At 54.8% G+C, this 14660-nt stretch overlaps 6 protein-coding genes across 6 annotated transcripts; 1 reads left to right on the plus strand and 5 right to left on the minus strand.

Moving 5' to 3' along the window:
• Positions 1–1147: 1147 nt before the first annotated feature.
• On the minus strand, positions 1148–1528 carry BU25DRAFT_134710 (uncharacterized protein). Its single transcript, XM_033700542.1, has one exon. It carries the CDS (start codon positions 1484–1486, stop codon positions 1184–1186), a length of 303 nt encoding a protein of 100 aa, XP_033559003.1. The 5' UTR covers positions 1487–1528; the 3' UTR covers positions 1148–1183.
• A 287-nt stretch (positions 1529–1815) lies between these two features.
• BU25DRAFT_413351 (uncharacterized protein) lies at positions 1816–3988 on the minus strand. The gene is made up of 2 exons (XM_033707015.1): positions 3560–3988; positions 1816–3475 (listed from the first exon to the last, which is right to left on the minus strand). The coding sequence occupies exons 1-2, from the start codon at positions 3725–3727 to the stop codon at positions 2111–2113; spliced, it is 1533 nt and encodes a 510-aa protein (XP_033559004.1). The 5' UTR covers positions 3728–3988; the 3' UTR covers positions 1816–2110.
• A 675-nt stretch (positions 3989–4663) lies between these two features.
• Positions 4664–9453, minus strand: BU25DRAFT_441860 (uncharacterized protein). The gene is made up of 4 exons (XM_033709257.1): positions 9313–9453; positions 6284–9217; positions 5759–6232; positions 4664–5570 (listed from the first exon to the last, which is right to left on the minus strand). Exons 1-4 carry the CDS (start codon positions 9428–9430, stop codon positions 4957–4959), a joined length of 4140 nt encoding a protein of 1379 aa, XP_033559005.1. The 5' UTR covers positions 9431–9453; the 3' UTR covers positions 4664–4956.
• Positions 9454–9702: 249 nt separating this feature from the next.
• On the minus strand, positions 9703–10859 carry BU25DRAFT_134724 (uncharacterized protein). Its single transcript, XM_033700543.1, has one exon. It carries the CDS (start codon positions 10705–10707, stop codon positions 9781–9783), a length of 927 nt encoding a protein of 308 aa, XP_033559006.1. The 5' UTR covers positions 10708–10859; the 3' UTR covers positions 9703–9780.
• Position 10860: 1 nt separating this feature from the next.
• On the minus strand, positions 10861–12676 carry BU25DRAFT_134761 (uncharacterized protein). Its single transcript, XM_033700544.1, has 3 exons — positions 11522–12676; positions 11192–11442; positions 10861–11136 (listed from the first exon to the last, which is right to left on the minus strand). The coding sequence occupies exons 1-3, from the start codon at positions 12519–12521 to the stop codon at positions 11038–11040; spliced, it is 1350 nt and encodes a 449-aa protein (XP_033559007.1). The 5' UTR covers positions 12522–12676; the 3' UTR covers positions 10861–11037.
• A 635-nt stretch (positions 12677–13311) lies between these two features.
• BU25DRAFT_134786 (uncharacterized protein) lies at positions 13312–14639 on the plus strand. Its single transcript, XM_033700545.1, has 2 exons — positions 13312–13526; positions 13582–14639. Exon 2 carries the CDS (start codon positions 13600–13602, stop codon positions 14485–14487), a length of 888 nt encoding a protein of 295 aa, XP_033559008.1. The 5' UTR covers positions 13312–13526; positions 13582–13599; the 3' UTR covers positions 14488–14639.
• Positions 14640–14660: the final 21 nt, after the last annotated feature.

The raw sequence follows: 14660 nt of genomic DNA on the forward strand, positions 1-14660 counted from the left end.
CTGTCCAGATCGGCAGCCTTGAGGGCCTCGTCTTTCTCCAGCAAAACCGCCTGTAGCTCCTTGAGTTGCGACAACAAGGAAGTGGAGATCTCAGTAGCTAGATGGATGTCCTGAATCCGGTTGGGCTGCTGGTTTCTTTGCTTGCGAGACGGGACGCTGACTTTGGTGGGCGAGTGCATTGCCTCGCTGGCATAGACGGAGCCTCCATTGGAATCTGACTCGCCACTGGGGACGCGAGACTTGGGAAGGAACGCGCGAGCCGTTTCGCGCCCGACCTCGTTGAACTCCTTCTCGAGCTCGGCCAGCCGCGAGCGCAACTCTGGACCGATGTCGTTGTCTGCCTGCTGCCCCTCAACCTCTTTCAGCCGCTCCTCCAGCTCCTTGCGCTGCTGGACGAGCGCATTGCCCAGGTGTGACGTTTCCTGCAGTCGGCGGGTGGTTTCTGCGAGATGTGCCTCCAGGGCCCGCTTGGCCTGCACTGGGGAGCCGTTGAGGTAGAGGGAGAACTGCGAGTTGTCGAAGGCCGAGTATCGCTGCCTGTGGCCGTCCTGCGTTGTAAACGGGTCGAGAATGGTGCTGTAGTCGTCCACCACCAGCGCGCCTGGCGGTGGGTTTGCGGTTGTCGCCATGGTGTGTTCCGCAGGCTCGGCGCTCACTGTTCCATCGCCGGATTGTGGTATTAGAAAGTATAAAGGTTGAAAGGGAGTCCGTCAGAGCACGCTCGTCAAGGCAGCCGACGCGCGAACAAAGCGATTGTGCAGTTCACTCTGTCGGGGCCGTGGCCAGAATGCGCGCCCAGAAAGGGGGGTTCTTGACTGTTCGGCGATGCGTGAAGGTAGGGGGGCCACGCAGCGGCTACTGGCACACTACAGCGTTACAGGGGTGCATCGCCGTCGCCAGCGCCTAACAAGTGCACAGGGGAGAGAACAACAAAAGAAAGAGAGAGGCCACTGGGGGCGCGAAGTGAATGACGAGAGGGGAGGTGGGCGGATGCGCAGCAGCTGGCAGCGGGAGTGTTGTGCAGGAACGAGATTGGGAGGCGTCCGTGCCCGGCGTGGGTGGTGCTAGGCCCAAACATCTGACAACGGGTGAAGGCGCGTTGTTTCTTTCCAATTGGTCAAGGATCTCCATCCAGGTGCATCTAAACCATCGATAAACAAGAACTACGTCGACAGCCGTCATCTCATGCGTCTTGCCCCGCAGTTCTGATATGCCGAGAGGCACGGGTGTGAACGCAATTGGGCTGGCGATGGCTGCAAGTGAGGCACCCCACCATGTCAACAACAACAACAACAACAACAACAGCAGCAGAAACAGACATGATGCCTGCTGCACAAGGAGTCTCCTTTGCGACAGCAGCACGTGGATGCAGCAAAGCGTCAGCTGACATATCTGGTATGGCAACTCGCACCTCAGGCAAGGACAGACTTGAGTTACGAACACACTGCTGCCAGTCCAATGTCGTCTTTGCAATTGGGTGCAGCATTGGTTGACGCCACGAGTTGGTGCCACGAGGGTCTATCTCAACGTCTGTGCCACGGTGTACTCGCCCCATGTATACACTGTGTGCGTGTCTCACTCTCGAGATAGCTTCAGCGTCATACAAGGAACCTATCAGTGCAGTTTTTTGTCGATTGGGAACAGTCGCTGCCGTGGTGTGATTTGTCGAAGCAATCAATGTTGTGCAGTCGCAAACAAAAGGTGACAGGACAACCTTGGCACGGATCCTGACTCAACCAAAAAGAAGCAGCGCTCCACACTAGTTGGATGTCACGCTCTGATGCACGGCAGATTAGACAAAAGAACGCTTCAAACCTGCAAACTTATGATTAAGTGTTTACGTCCCTGATGGTCAGAAGCCTGAGGTTTGAGGCCCAGTACTACAGATGCGTCAAACGTATGCTCGCTCAGTACACCGCCCGTACATACAGTCCCTACTATATACAGAGCCGTAGCCGTCTTGTCGCCATTCATAGCCGTAGCCGACCAAGATCTAATCGTGCGTCGCCTGAACGCCTCAGTATACAAAACGCTTGCGCGCAAGCAATACAAGTATCCAAATCGTGCCTATCCGAGACTTCTTCACGGGTCGTGTCCGTGATGCATCTCCTCAGAAGTCGTCCATACTCCCCATAAAACCATCGTCATCCCCGGCCCCCCCTCTCCCAACGCCTGCATCCCAGTCGTCTTCATCAATCTTCTCCTTTTCTTTCCGCTCATCATTCTCTCTCTTCTTCCGTCGTGCTTCCATACTTCTGAGTCGTCTTATTTCCCCCTCATTCCCCTCCCTCTCCGCAGCCGCCATCCTCACACTCAGCGGCCGTCCCTGCATATAACTCTCCAGATAGCTCGCGCCCAGACTGCTCGGATATCCGACGCTGCCGACTTGATTCACGTCATCCACACCCCTCCCTGAAATTCCGCCCACATACGTTGAGAAGTTCTCTTCCGTGGCTTCCACTGAGGGGAGTTGCTGGTCTTCGGGATCTTTTTCGTCGGGGTGTATGGGGTCGGGGCCTGCGGTGGCGGGGATGTCTTCGATGTGCATGCACTCTGGAGGGGGGTCGAGGAACGAGCGTGTCGCGTACGAGGGGGGCGCGTAGGCCATCGTCGGCGAACGAATACCCGGTGATGTGGGCGGGGCATGCGCAGCTTCCGCCACCACGGGCGCTGGATTCGAGAACGACGGGGCCGAGGCTTTCACAGGCAATGGCTTGGGCTGGCTCACCGTGAGCGGCAGACTGTGGTGCACGGCCTCGTGGTGTTCGATGTAGACGGGCGCGTCGGGGGAGGTAAGTCGGGGGTCGATCATTTCGTCGAGACTGGCGCTGGAGTTTGTGGCGCTCGTGGTGTCGCTGCTGGGCGAGGTGAGGGCGGGCTCTTGGATCATGTCCGAGGGGAGCACGACTTGGTCGTCGATGACGAGGCTGACTCGCTTGCGGTTTCGCGGCGTGCTGCTGTGGCGGAGGGCGGATTTCTTCTTGATTGAGGAGCGCCGCGACTTCTTGACTGGGTCGGAAGCGGACCTCTCTTTCACCGCTGTCTCCCCGGCCATGTCGCTGCCCGTGTCCTTGTTCTCTTTCTGCGACGTGCGGCCCTCTCTGCCGCTCTCCGCCTCTCTCGCGCGCGTCGACTGCTCGGCGGCGGGCGCGCTGCTGGCGTCTGTGGGCTTCTCTTGCTTTGCGGGCTTCCTCTCTTTCTTGGTGGGCGACGTCGACTCGCGCGCGTCGAGCAGCGGCAGAAACACAGGCGTGACTAGGCCATACAGCTCCTTCTCGCGCTTGTGCACGCGGCCGTGCTTCTTCTGCTTCTTCTGCTCCTCGCGCGATGCTTGCGACTGCGCTGGTTGCTGCGATTGCTCGGGCTGCTCGGGCTGCTCGGCGCTATCTTCAGTTCTCTCCGACGCCGCGCTGGAGCGTCTTGAAGCAGCCCCCGGGTCCTCGTCGCGCTCCATGGAACGGTGCTGCTCTACAAGCTAGGCCCGGTTAGTCGCTGCCATGGTCGTCCAGCGCCCGGAAGCGTGGGTGCAGGAATGCGCGCAGTGCGGAACAGTGCATACCTCGGTCTCATACTGGCGCAGCTCGTCCTGCTTGCGCTGTATGTAGGCGTTGATGTCCTCCTCGAGCTGCTGCCGCCTGGCCTCGACGCTGCGGGCTAGCCTGTCCAATTGCTCCTGGGAGAAGCCTGGGACCTCGGCCGCCAGACTCGGAGTCGCGTGAAGGTGCATGGGCGGTGGGACGTCTGGAGACAGCCTCTGCCGTGGAACCGTCAAACCGGCCGATTCCGTATTCAGCGCGCACCCGGCAACCAAAGCGAGCCAGCTCCGGCTTCAGGTGGCTGTGGATGAATTGGGAATATACTTTGCGACGCCTGGACGTAGCCTGTCAGTTGTCTCGTGCCCATGGTGGAGCAGCAGCGCAGGCTGCGAGCATTGTTCTGTCGAGCGTACCTGGCGCAGAGTGACGCATTCGGAACTCGACGCGGCCGATTGGAGGAGTCGAGTCACAGGACTGCGGCGCTCGACGCTGGCAATCTTCGGCAGCTGAACACGGCGATGGTGTGCACGTGAACTACTCCGGAGTAGAGCGAGCGAACAAGACTCGGGAACAAGCAGCGTCGAAGCAGTGTCGAAGCAGTGTCGAAGCGGTGATCTCGCCCGAACAAAGCAAAAAACTTTCCTCCCTCTCTTACGGAGGGGCTCGCTCAAGTTGCGGTCATAATCATCTATCTTGATGCGCGCCATCCCGCTTGCAGCTTCGCTAAGTAGCCGGTGGTGGGGCGGCATACTGCTCGTTGTTCCAGAAGCCACCCACTACCTACACGTCTCCATAGATCTGCTCGCGCCAGGTTGCACTTACACGCGTTCATCCTCGCGTGTAACCACTCTGTCCATGTCCCCGTGCCTTACGGTGCTTCCTCTAGTGAGTGGAAAGGAGCGAATGAAGGAGGGAGGAGAGCCGGTCACATGAGAGTGGGATTGGATTGGGCTGGACTGCCTAATCTGGCTTCCCGGTCTAGCCACGAGGGCGCTGCAAGGATCTGCAACGGTGCCGGCCATGGCGGAAGTCTGCCGTGGCTGCCGTGCCAAGCCGCACTTCACATGCAGAAGGACAGGAAGTACAAGTTCCCGTGTGGACGAGGTACAAAAGTACTTGCATGTGCGTGTGATGTTGATGTTCTGATAACTCTAGTCGATTTCCATGTGAAAGAGGTTCTGTGGTGTATCGAGAGCCTCTGAGGACATTTATCAGGCTGAAGCAAAGTTGCGTCACTATTTGCACATTGGCTTGCGGAACTTGGCAGGGAAGAGCAGTTTGCTTGAGATAAGGACACCTTGAGTCCTGTTATCAGGCAATAACAGCACGTTTGGTAATGACTGGTTGATTTTGTGCGTACATTGTATCCAAACAACACCATCACTCCAAACTCCCATGAGCCCGCACACCTCGACACTGCTCAAGACAACCACCTCGGATCCAATCCCTCCAGGAACTTGACATCCACATTAACAAAGCTCCTCCAAAAATCCACCTCCAGCCTCCATGGCTTAGTTTGCACCATCCACGTAACCCCCTCACTAAACCTCCTTAGCTCCTTCTCATCCCTCCCCATAACAATCACCAAATCCTTCGCAACCCAGACCTGCTTACCCCAGACCTGCTCATACGGCTGCAGCCTCAGACTCAGCTGCTGGTGCACACTCCACTCACTATACGGCATGTCCTTGGGGATGAACTTCCATTCCCAGCACCGTCCTCTGTCGTCGAGGAACGAGCACATGGACCGCTTATCCATGCCGAGCATGAGCGGGTAGAAGTGTGGACTCGACCACAACCTCAGCACTGAGAACTTGGCTCCCGCATGTTCGGCTTTGAACTCCGTGGCCGTTTTGATGATGAAGTCGCGGTCCAGTGGTGTCGGGTCGCGCAGATGCGAGACTATTTTTGCGAGGGGGATGCCGATCCGGTAGTCGATGTACATGTCCATGTTGCGACCGGGTTCGGCTCTAGCGGTTGCGATGCCGGCTGCTTGGCCGCCGTAGGAACTGCATATGACGCCTGCTTTGAATACTGGGGTGTTGTTAGCGTTATCTGTTAGTGGGCAGCGATGCAAGAAGCGGGTAGGCTAGAAGCCGGGTAGGGCATTCTCTAGCTCGTATGACAGTTTGGTGTCCGCTGTGGTACTGGTGGACCCACTATGGCGCGTAATCTGCTCGAGTAGGTAAAGAGATTAGGGAGATGAGAGAGAACAAACTTACGCTTGACAATGATGGGGCGCAGAGCCTTGCGCCACTCCATTGGGTAGATGTCATCGACGACATCCTCAGAGGTCCTCTCATTTCTCTTCAGGAGCTCATCCCAGTCCTTCCAGAACTCTTTCGGCATCGATTTGTTGCTCTGATGCGTCCGTCGATCGGGGACATGCTTCGCTCGTTCCTCCTGATCGAGCAGTTTCGTGTCTCTCCACGGTTCGCCATGCTCAGAAGCGAGGAACGCGTCGCTCTCGAAGAAGACCGCAATGGCTGCGTAAGCTCTAAAAGCATCGTCGACGACGCGGCGCTCCTCGCGGAACATGTCGGCCATGTGCATGGTCTTGCACAGCTCGAAGGGCTCGGGGTTGACGCATCGAGACATGATGAAGTCGTCCATGGCATCGACCATATACTTATGCTCGACGTAGCGTGCGAGAGCGTAGGGCTCTGCATCTCCGAGATGGAAACTCTGCTTGAAAACTGATCTTGTTAGTTTTAGATCCAGATGTCTTTATGATGCTATTCCCTTACCCTTGCTCTTCTGACGATCAATGTGCCGGTAGAAGTCTGCCTCCATGCCTCCATGGCTGTCATCATATTCCTGCTGACACCGCATGGCGAACCGACAGGCCCACATGAGCTCCTCAGAATTGGTCCTGACTGACTTTGGCAGCTTCTTGGCCCTCTTCGAGTTTGGATCGCGCAGAATTGGTATGAAGTAGTCAGGCTCCCTCAGCGTTAGTGATTTGAACTGCTCGCTGAGAATTTGGTTCGCTTCGTGAGCGTCGTCGCTTTCCCCAGGTCGAAGCTCGCTTTCCAGGACATACTCGGAGCCAGCCTCGCTCTCATCGGCCCAGTCGGAATCGCCGTCGTCTTCAGCTTCGCCGAGATCAGTGCCATCTGAAGACTCGACCTCATCGTCGGTATCTAGGTCTGCGGCGAACCTGCGAATGTCGATTGGGTTCGTCTCGAACATCTCCATGGCGCTGGGAATGTGATAGTAGAGGTCGTTAGGCAGCAGCCCGGTGTTCTCGAGTGGGAACAAGATCGCGTCTTCCAGCTCATCGGCTTCGGTGTACTTGTAACTGTCTTCGAAACCTTCTTTGCCAAAGCCATCTTGTGGTGACCATGACCAGGCTCGAGCGTTCTTGTCGAGGCCGTCCCAGATACTTTCTACCATTTCATCTGGCTTGATGCTTCGTACACGCTCTGTGACGGGATCTTTGGTCAAGGTCTTGAGAATCGGACCAGCGGTAGAGAACATGTCTTTGAGCTCCCGCACTCTCATCGCACGGGTGAGTACCTCCTCAATCTTCCTCTGCAAGATGAAGAAGGAGCGGCCCGGACTCGAGTCCCAGATGTAAACATCATAGAACTCCTCAAAGCCAAAATGCCATTTCCGAGACTTGTCCATCGCCTCGAAGAAAGTGGGACCAACTTCTCCAAGGACCTCGTACTCGTTCCTGCTGGCCCTGCCCCAACCGCTCTTTTCTCGAAGCAGCCAAAGCTCGTCTTCAGGCGGCGAGATGAGGACGCGACCAGTCTTCGCATCTCGTACCAGAGCACGTAGTTCCCAAGATTCCATGGCAAGATACTGGATGAAGCGTCGGCTGACGGGATCGTCACGCTTGATATGACCACAGACAAAGTTCCTCATCTCGGTATGCTGATGTGCTCGACGAGTCATTCCGCGACTTCCTGTCTGGAAGTAGTTCGTGACTTTCTCTGCCTTGTCTCCATGGAAGTATGGTATAAATCCTAGCTGGAGCAGCTGTTGGCGCGCTAGATCGCCAATGAACTTGGTCCACTTTGGAGCCGGAAAGTAGTGATACAAGCAGAGAATGTTCAGCTCAAAGAACTCGTTCCAGTTGCGGCAAAGCTCCACAGCATCGAAGAGGTCAGAGTCTTTGGCGATGATCGAAAAGTGGAACCAACCACCGCGAGTAAGAGCCTTCTCGCTGGGGTAGTTATACATGTTGCGCCCGCAGATCTTGATGCGGGTTCGTTTGCGAGTGTACTGGCTCTCGTCTGTGACCTTGCCAAAGTCCAGTACGCCGTCATTCTCTTCCTGATACAGGTCATTTTGCTTCTTGCTAGCATTCTTTGCAGACCTCTCACGCTTTGTCTTGAAGTTGTCGGGAACTTTGCCTTTCTTGAACCTGAGTCGGTATTTGTCAGGTGTCTTGTAAGTGTCGGCGTAATCATCCGGTTCTTTCTTTTCTGTAGGTTCCTCAATGTCCTCCACTCCATCTCTTTCACGGATAAAGTCAGCGCACGCATCGCGGACATCTTGCAGCACCGGTCGCTCTAGCTTCAGGCAGAGATCGCGGAGATGCTCACGCGTGACCTCTTCTTTTCCAGTGAACTCTTCGATGCTCTCAGCCTTGAGTGCGACTGGGAGTAGAGTTGATTGCGTAAGTAGTAGTCGACAAAAGAGGAAGTTCTTGATCTCAGCAACCTCATCCAAGAGCTGTTCGATCTCATCATCTGGGATGACTGGCGTCTGAGCGTTGTAGCCGTTCGGGCCAATACCCTGCACGTACCAACCTGTCGCACGCTCGAACCTGACAGGCTTGCGAAGACGTTCTCGCATCTGCTCCTTCGTCTCCATTTCGATCACATTCGCCCCCCTACCATCCTCAGTCTGCAACGTGGGATCTGCCAGCTTCTTGGTCTCCGCATTGGCCTTCTTCGCTCGCTTCTTAGCGCTCTTAGAAAGTGCCTTCGCAGGAGCAGCCGATCCGGAAGCGTCGTTGACCTGGGGAATATTGGCTTCAGCAGACCCATCCTCGGTTGCACCGTCGAGCTCCTGATCCTGCAGCATAAGGAAGTACTTGATGAGCTCAATGTAGTTGTCTCGCTCATAACCATAGACGTCCTTGATCGGGTCCCAGTCGTCTTGCTCTTCTTCGGACATGTCGGAGAGACGTTGCTCGTACGTCTCGTCTAGATACTGCTCTTGCTGCTTCTGATCTTCCTTCGTTTTCATCTCGCGTTGCTGGCGCTTAAGCTCCTTCTGGTGGCGCTGAAACAACAACGACTCAAGCTTGACCTTCTTGGACTCGGTCTCGCCCTCCTTCTCTTCCTTGGCTTGAGCCTCTTTGACCCAGTTGAACCACTGCTTTTGCTCATACATGACGGTAGCGGCACGTTTTCCGAGCTTCTCGAGAGCCTTGGCCATGGTCTGTTTGTCGTTGAGAAGCTTGTCAAGATACTTCTGATGGCCATAGTCATTGTCGATGGCGAAGAAATGGCTGTGATGCAACTTGCGGGCTCGGATGACCCGGTCTAGTAGTTGATAGGTTTTGAATAGATAGTCATACACTATCTTGAGCGTTGCTTCATCATCGGCATCTGCGAAGTCATTGGACGCTACGGAGCCCTTCTTGCCTGCAAGATAGGATGGCGGTTTGCTGGACAGTATGTCGAGTTCTGCATTACGTTTTTTGTATCCTCGATATAGAGCTGTGCGTTGTAAGAGAGTATATCATTGATTGACTAGAGAATGCATGTTGCTAAGGAGTTTACAGTGTTCAACCTAAAGCTGACGGAATGCCTACCTTGACATTGACGAGAATGGAACGCGCACAACCGTCCGTCGGAGGATGTTGCCTCCTTGTCACAAGCGGCCTGTCCACTAAGATCGGACAGCAGCCGCGCACGACAAATGGGTGCCATGATGACACCCGAATAATAATCAGCGAACGATGATGTTGGTCAAGATGGACTATTGAGTCGTGTTGAACTTGATGCGTACTGCAGAACCCCGCGCACTAGACGGAGCGCTAGCGTCAACTCTAAACGCGTGTTCTCGTGATGTGTAGACGGTACCGTTGCCTGTGATCTCATAGTGCCTGACTCTTATCGTAGGATGGATGTGCTTGGATGATATCGCTCGTCACACAGATCAGGCGCGGAGTACATATTCGGTTCCAAGTTCCTAGACATGTGTAAAATCAATAAATTGGTGGGTATCACATAATTTGATTGAGAACAACTCTGAGCTCCTTCCATGACTGAGGCACCTGCTATGAATCCTCATTTTCCTTCTCCGCCGCCTCAGCCTCAGCCTTCTTCTTGTCTTCCCACTTCTGCTTCTTCTCCAACAATCTCTGCAGATTCTTCGCCCCATTGAACACGCCATATGTCTTCGCGTTACACGCCGCACACGTCGGATCCTTCCTATACCGCTTCAGCGCGCACCCTTCGCAAAAGTAATGCCCGCACTTTGTCACAATCGGACTCTTGTAAGGCTTCTTGCAAATGATGCACGCAAACGGTATCTTCTCCAGCAGCGCCAAATCCACACCGTCTTCGTCCTTCTCCGTCTCGTCGCGATTAGCTGATGCGACGATTGTGCCGCCTGGCTTCTTGCCTTTTGTCGACATTTCCCATTCGCGATCGAGCTTCCAGCCTGCAGCGTAGTCTTCTCGAGCGTGCAGGAACTTGCAATTGTCGCCGAAGCCACAGAAGCCTGTTTGTTTGTAGTCTTTGCAGACATCGGGCGTGTAGTCGGTGACTGTGATTGTGCGGACGTTGGATGAGGATTTTTGGGGCCCAACTTTTCGTGTGGGGGCATCGGGATTCTTCTCGATGAACGTGTTGAGTTTCGCACGTGTGGTGCCAAGGAGATTCTTCGAGTTCAGTTCGTCGTCGCCTTCGAACCAGTTTGATTGCTTGGTGGCATCGTTGCTGGCTTCTATTGTCGTGGAGCGGTTCGCTTCGTACTGTGTTGTGCCCTCCAGAGCTGCTGTGCTAGGTTTCTGGTCGGCAGTCGATGCCTTCAGTGCGTTGCTGTTGATCTTGCGACGTTTTACCACGCGACCGTCTTCGCCTTCTGCTTCTGATCCCGAGGAGAAGTCGTCTGAATCTGAGCGCGGCGGTGGCGGTGCGACCTTGCGGGGAGCGGCTTTTGCGCCTCGCTTCTTGAATTTCACGACCGGCGCGTCTGTCATGGTTTTCTGTATAAAGAAAAAGTCGGGAGCAAAGTTGGAGTCAGGCGCGTCTTTAGATATCGTATGGAAAGAATGCTGGGTTCATGTATCTTGGCGCAACGGAAAGAAAGTTCCATGTTGGTTGATAATCCGGGGGAGCTCGGACATGACGCTAATTTAGCGCGGTTATAATATCGATCGTCTGCAAGCTGACGCCACACCAATGCTCTACCACAGCATGTTTCTTACTGGCATTTGTACATCATGTCTGCGTTTGGCGTTGGGGTATACAATAACTTGATCCTGACAGCACCGCTGGGGAACCATAGAGATCCACTACCCACACAAATATTATATCTCACCGCCATAGTACGAATACTCGTTCGAGTTCTGCTTGTAGAAGCCATAGTCTGTGCTGTGACGGATCATCTCTCTCCTGATCTCAGGCGTCTGCATGCTGATTAGCATGTACATTGTGGGATGATACTACAGGACAGGCACTTACCCGTTCACTGACTTGCTCGACTCGGTTGACGACTCGATCAAGTAACGAGATCAGCTCCTCGCTCACAAACTTGGGACTATCCTTTTGAATAAAGTGCCCACAGTTGATTGCTATGAGCGGGCCGATGGCTTTCCCTTCGTCGGTGATGCGCGTGAGGTCTGAGTTGTAGGCTTGCCATACTGGATTTGCATATGTCATTGTCAGGATCTTCGGTATGTGGAGGGAGCCTTGGTCTTTGTTGGGGAAGTTAGCTTGATGTTTGCACCGTTAGCAGCCGTACACATGAAGGTGATCCGATCTGCATGTCGTATGGGAGCGGAGTACACTTACACGATTGCTCGGCAAACGTCTCCCAATCGTGCCCTACGATCGTAAGGTACGGCCCCGTGCCGCCCCAGCCTTCCAGTCTAGGCCCGTTGGCATGTGGCAGCAATGTTGCCAAATTTCGTCTCGACAAACCCTCCATGTTCGCTACATCGGGATGAAACATCTTCTTGTACTTTTCTCTCGTGTCTCGCACTTCGTCCGCTGTCACATCGCCAGGCAAAGAGTGTGGGTCGAAACCAGGAGCGTCGGGATCTGGCCACATTTTGGTGTAGTCGGAATTGGCCATGATACTATCGAGGAACAACATGCCAACAACAGTCCCGGGGTATGTCTGGGCGAACAGTCGTGCGATGGCGCATCCAATGCTGTTGCATACGAAGACCAGGCAGGGAAACTGGGATGGGTTCGATCTTTCCAGATGCTCCTTCCAGATCTGTAGAGTGAATTGCTTCAGATCGCGAACCGCAGACATTGCGTCGTGTCCATGGCTGGGTGGAGGTTCTTGGTCGTTGGGGTCGCGGTCTGAGTCTCCTTGGCCGAAGCGGTCATAGCTTAGCAGAGCAGGGTAGGGAAGGCCTGCCTTAACCCGCTTTTCCAAGAAGGCGTTTATGCTCTGATCCCAGGAACTTCGGGGTAGCATCAGCCCATTGAGGAAGACGATAAGCGACTGCGCGAAAGGGTTCGGGTGACCCATTTTGGACGCAGAAGAAGCCGGGTAGTACGTGTAGTGGATCTTCGCGCCATGCTTGCCCTCGAGTGATATCGCGGAGATCTCGGGTTCTGGGAAGTCTGGAAAGTCTTCCTCAGACGCAGGCATACTGCCCAGCACTGGGTTTCCAGGGTTGGATCGCCTTGTGGCATCGTGAACAACGCGTTCTGCGGACGAGACCGAATCCCGATCCTCTGGCACTGGCTTTTCTTGGACCGGTGTCAGTGTTGGCTCCGGTTGTTTGGGATCCGGTTGCCTGGTATGGTTCTTGGACCTATGGAATAAGTGGACCATATTGGAGGCTGCTCTTGGTTGCTGACGTGGAACGGGCCTTCAAGACCGACGGCCAACGATGTTCGATTCCAACGAGAAGGGCACTACTAATCACCAACCGGTATGTCCAACGTTCGAAATGGATCGTCTTCCTAACTCGAAAGTTCGTATCTTCCCCAGCTTTCCGGATTCGATGGGCGTGATCTGCACTAAATGCAAGGGTTGAGTAACTCAAGTCCAGCAAGCGTCTACACAAAATCGAGTTGACGAGCGACGTCTGGTTTCCCGGAGAACTTCATATACTTAAAAGACCTTAAAGTTGCAAAAGTTGGTCATACCCCTCCTTGTGGCGGGCAAGGCGGGAAGGATTCCAAGACGTTCTGAGGTCTTCTCGGACCGTTTCTGCGCCGTCGATGGGCTATTGTTCCCAGAAGTGATCGCTGTCGCCGGACCTGGTAGTTGGGTGTATAAGTGAAGAATGCGTTGCCTTGCCAGAAACGCAGGGTAAGCATCTTGCAATGCTCTGTGCCGTGAGGGGTCATCATGGCCAAGATAGGGTCACTCTTGCATGATGACATGCAGATCCACAGTACCGCGCTGTGGCTTGAACAAGGCCCGTATCAACCAAAGTCACAACAGCGGGTGCATCTGGCGCGAGACATACGCCATGTTCCGGGAGGCGCATGGCTCCCGCTGTCGTGGCCGCCAGATGGTGCTGTAAAACGGTGGCTCGGCTCAGGTATGCGGCTGTTCCTGCCTATGACGTGTTTTGCAATGCAGGTCGCTGCTCCTTTCCTTCCACCACATGTGGATCCCAGCGCTGATCGCCCTTTTAATACGATAACAATTCGCGCCAGCACGTCTAGACACTCTCCACCCCCGCAGTTTTACTCCCGTTGCCCTCAAACAACAACCATCTTCACGTCGTTCGCTCAGACAATCCACGCGACCAAGCTAGCAATTACCACGCGACATCTCAAACCAAGCCACGGCATTATTCGGCAATCAAGTTCAAGCTTCCGCTAGGTCGGTACAAGTACCCTTGGACCCAGCTCTTGCGCCAGGGACTAACCGCTTGCAGTGTTTATGTGCACCCGTCATGGCGAACTACGTCGATGCTTCTTCGCAGACAGAGTGGGCGGGACTGATGCAGAAGAACATTGTTCGTCCAAAAGCCCTCTTCTCTCCATCCTCATACCCTGACACCAGCACGCCGCCGGACGATCCATTAACAGAACAGGAGCAGTGTGTTGCCGACCTTCCATCTTTATCACCGGTAGAACAACGAGGACAGCCGCAGACGCCACCCCGATCAAAAGAGTCATCAACGGAAGAAGTCCCTACCATGTCAACATCTCCACTGCTGTCCAGGCGCCAAAACCGTCCCAACTTTGTGGCTCACATTGACATGCCGTCACCACAAATGCAAGCGCTTAAAGCCCTCGACGACGAAGTACCCGTCTCACCACCACCCTCTGCCCTTATTCTGTCGCCAGTACCTGAGGCTAACAAGCGGTTTGCTGGCCACACGCCTCTGTATCCAGGATCACCATCTCCAGACACACCTAAGAAACCGCCTCCTGGACAGCATCTGGACCCTATCGTGCCCGAGAAGCTCAAGTCGTTGCCAGTACATGAATTGATTGTCGAGCAAGAACCCAGCGAAGACGCCGACACGGAGCCACAACTAGGAGAGGAGAGCCAGTCTGCGACACCGGAGGAAGATATCGGATTGAGTGGACCACTCACTCTTGCACCAAACCCAGGCGACGGTAGTCAAGATACTATCTTGCTCACTGCACTGGACGAGGAGCTTGCCAAGATTGCACAGCAACAGCAGCGACTCGATGGCGCCACAGACGACGGCCAGCCACTCAGCCGTCAGGGATCATCAGATTCGCGTACATCCGAGATCAGACCGGTCGATGGCGTTACGCTGAAGAAGACCGTCCCACTGAACTTCGGAGCACCACTGGGGCAAGTGTAGGACACGCCATCTGGTTCATCCAGCAAGAGCAAGCGCGAATCACAGGACGAAGAGACGAATTAGGATCAGCAAAGGGAGTTTGAATACGAGCATAGACAGCGATTGGAGCATTACAGCGATACCCCGAGGTCGAGAACCAGCGCTGCGGAACAGGACCTGGAGGACCACCAGGA

This window comes from Macroventuria anomochaeta, assembly GCF_010093625.1.
Source record: "Macroventuria anomochaeta strain CBS 525.71 unplaced genomic scaffold BU25scaffold_29, whole genome shotgun sequence".
NCBI classification, from domain to species: domain Eukaryota; kingdom Fungi; phylum Ascomycota; class Dothideomycetes; order Pleosporales; family Didymellaceae; genus Macroventuria; species Macroventuria anomochaeta.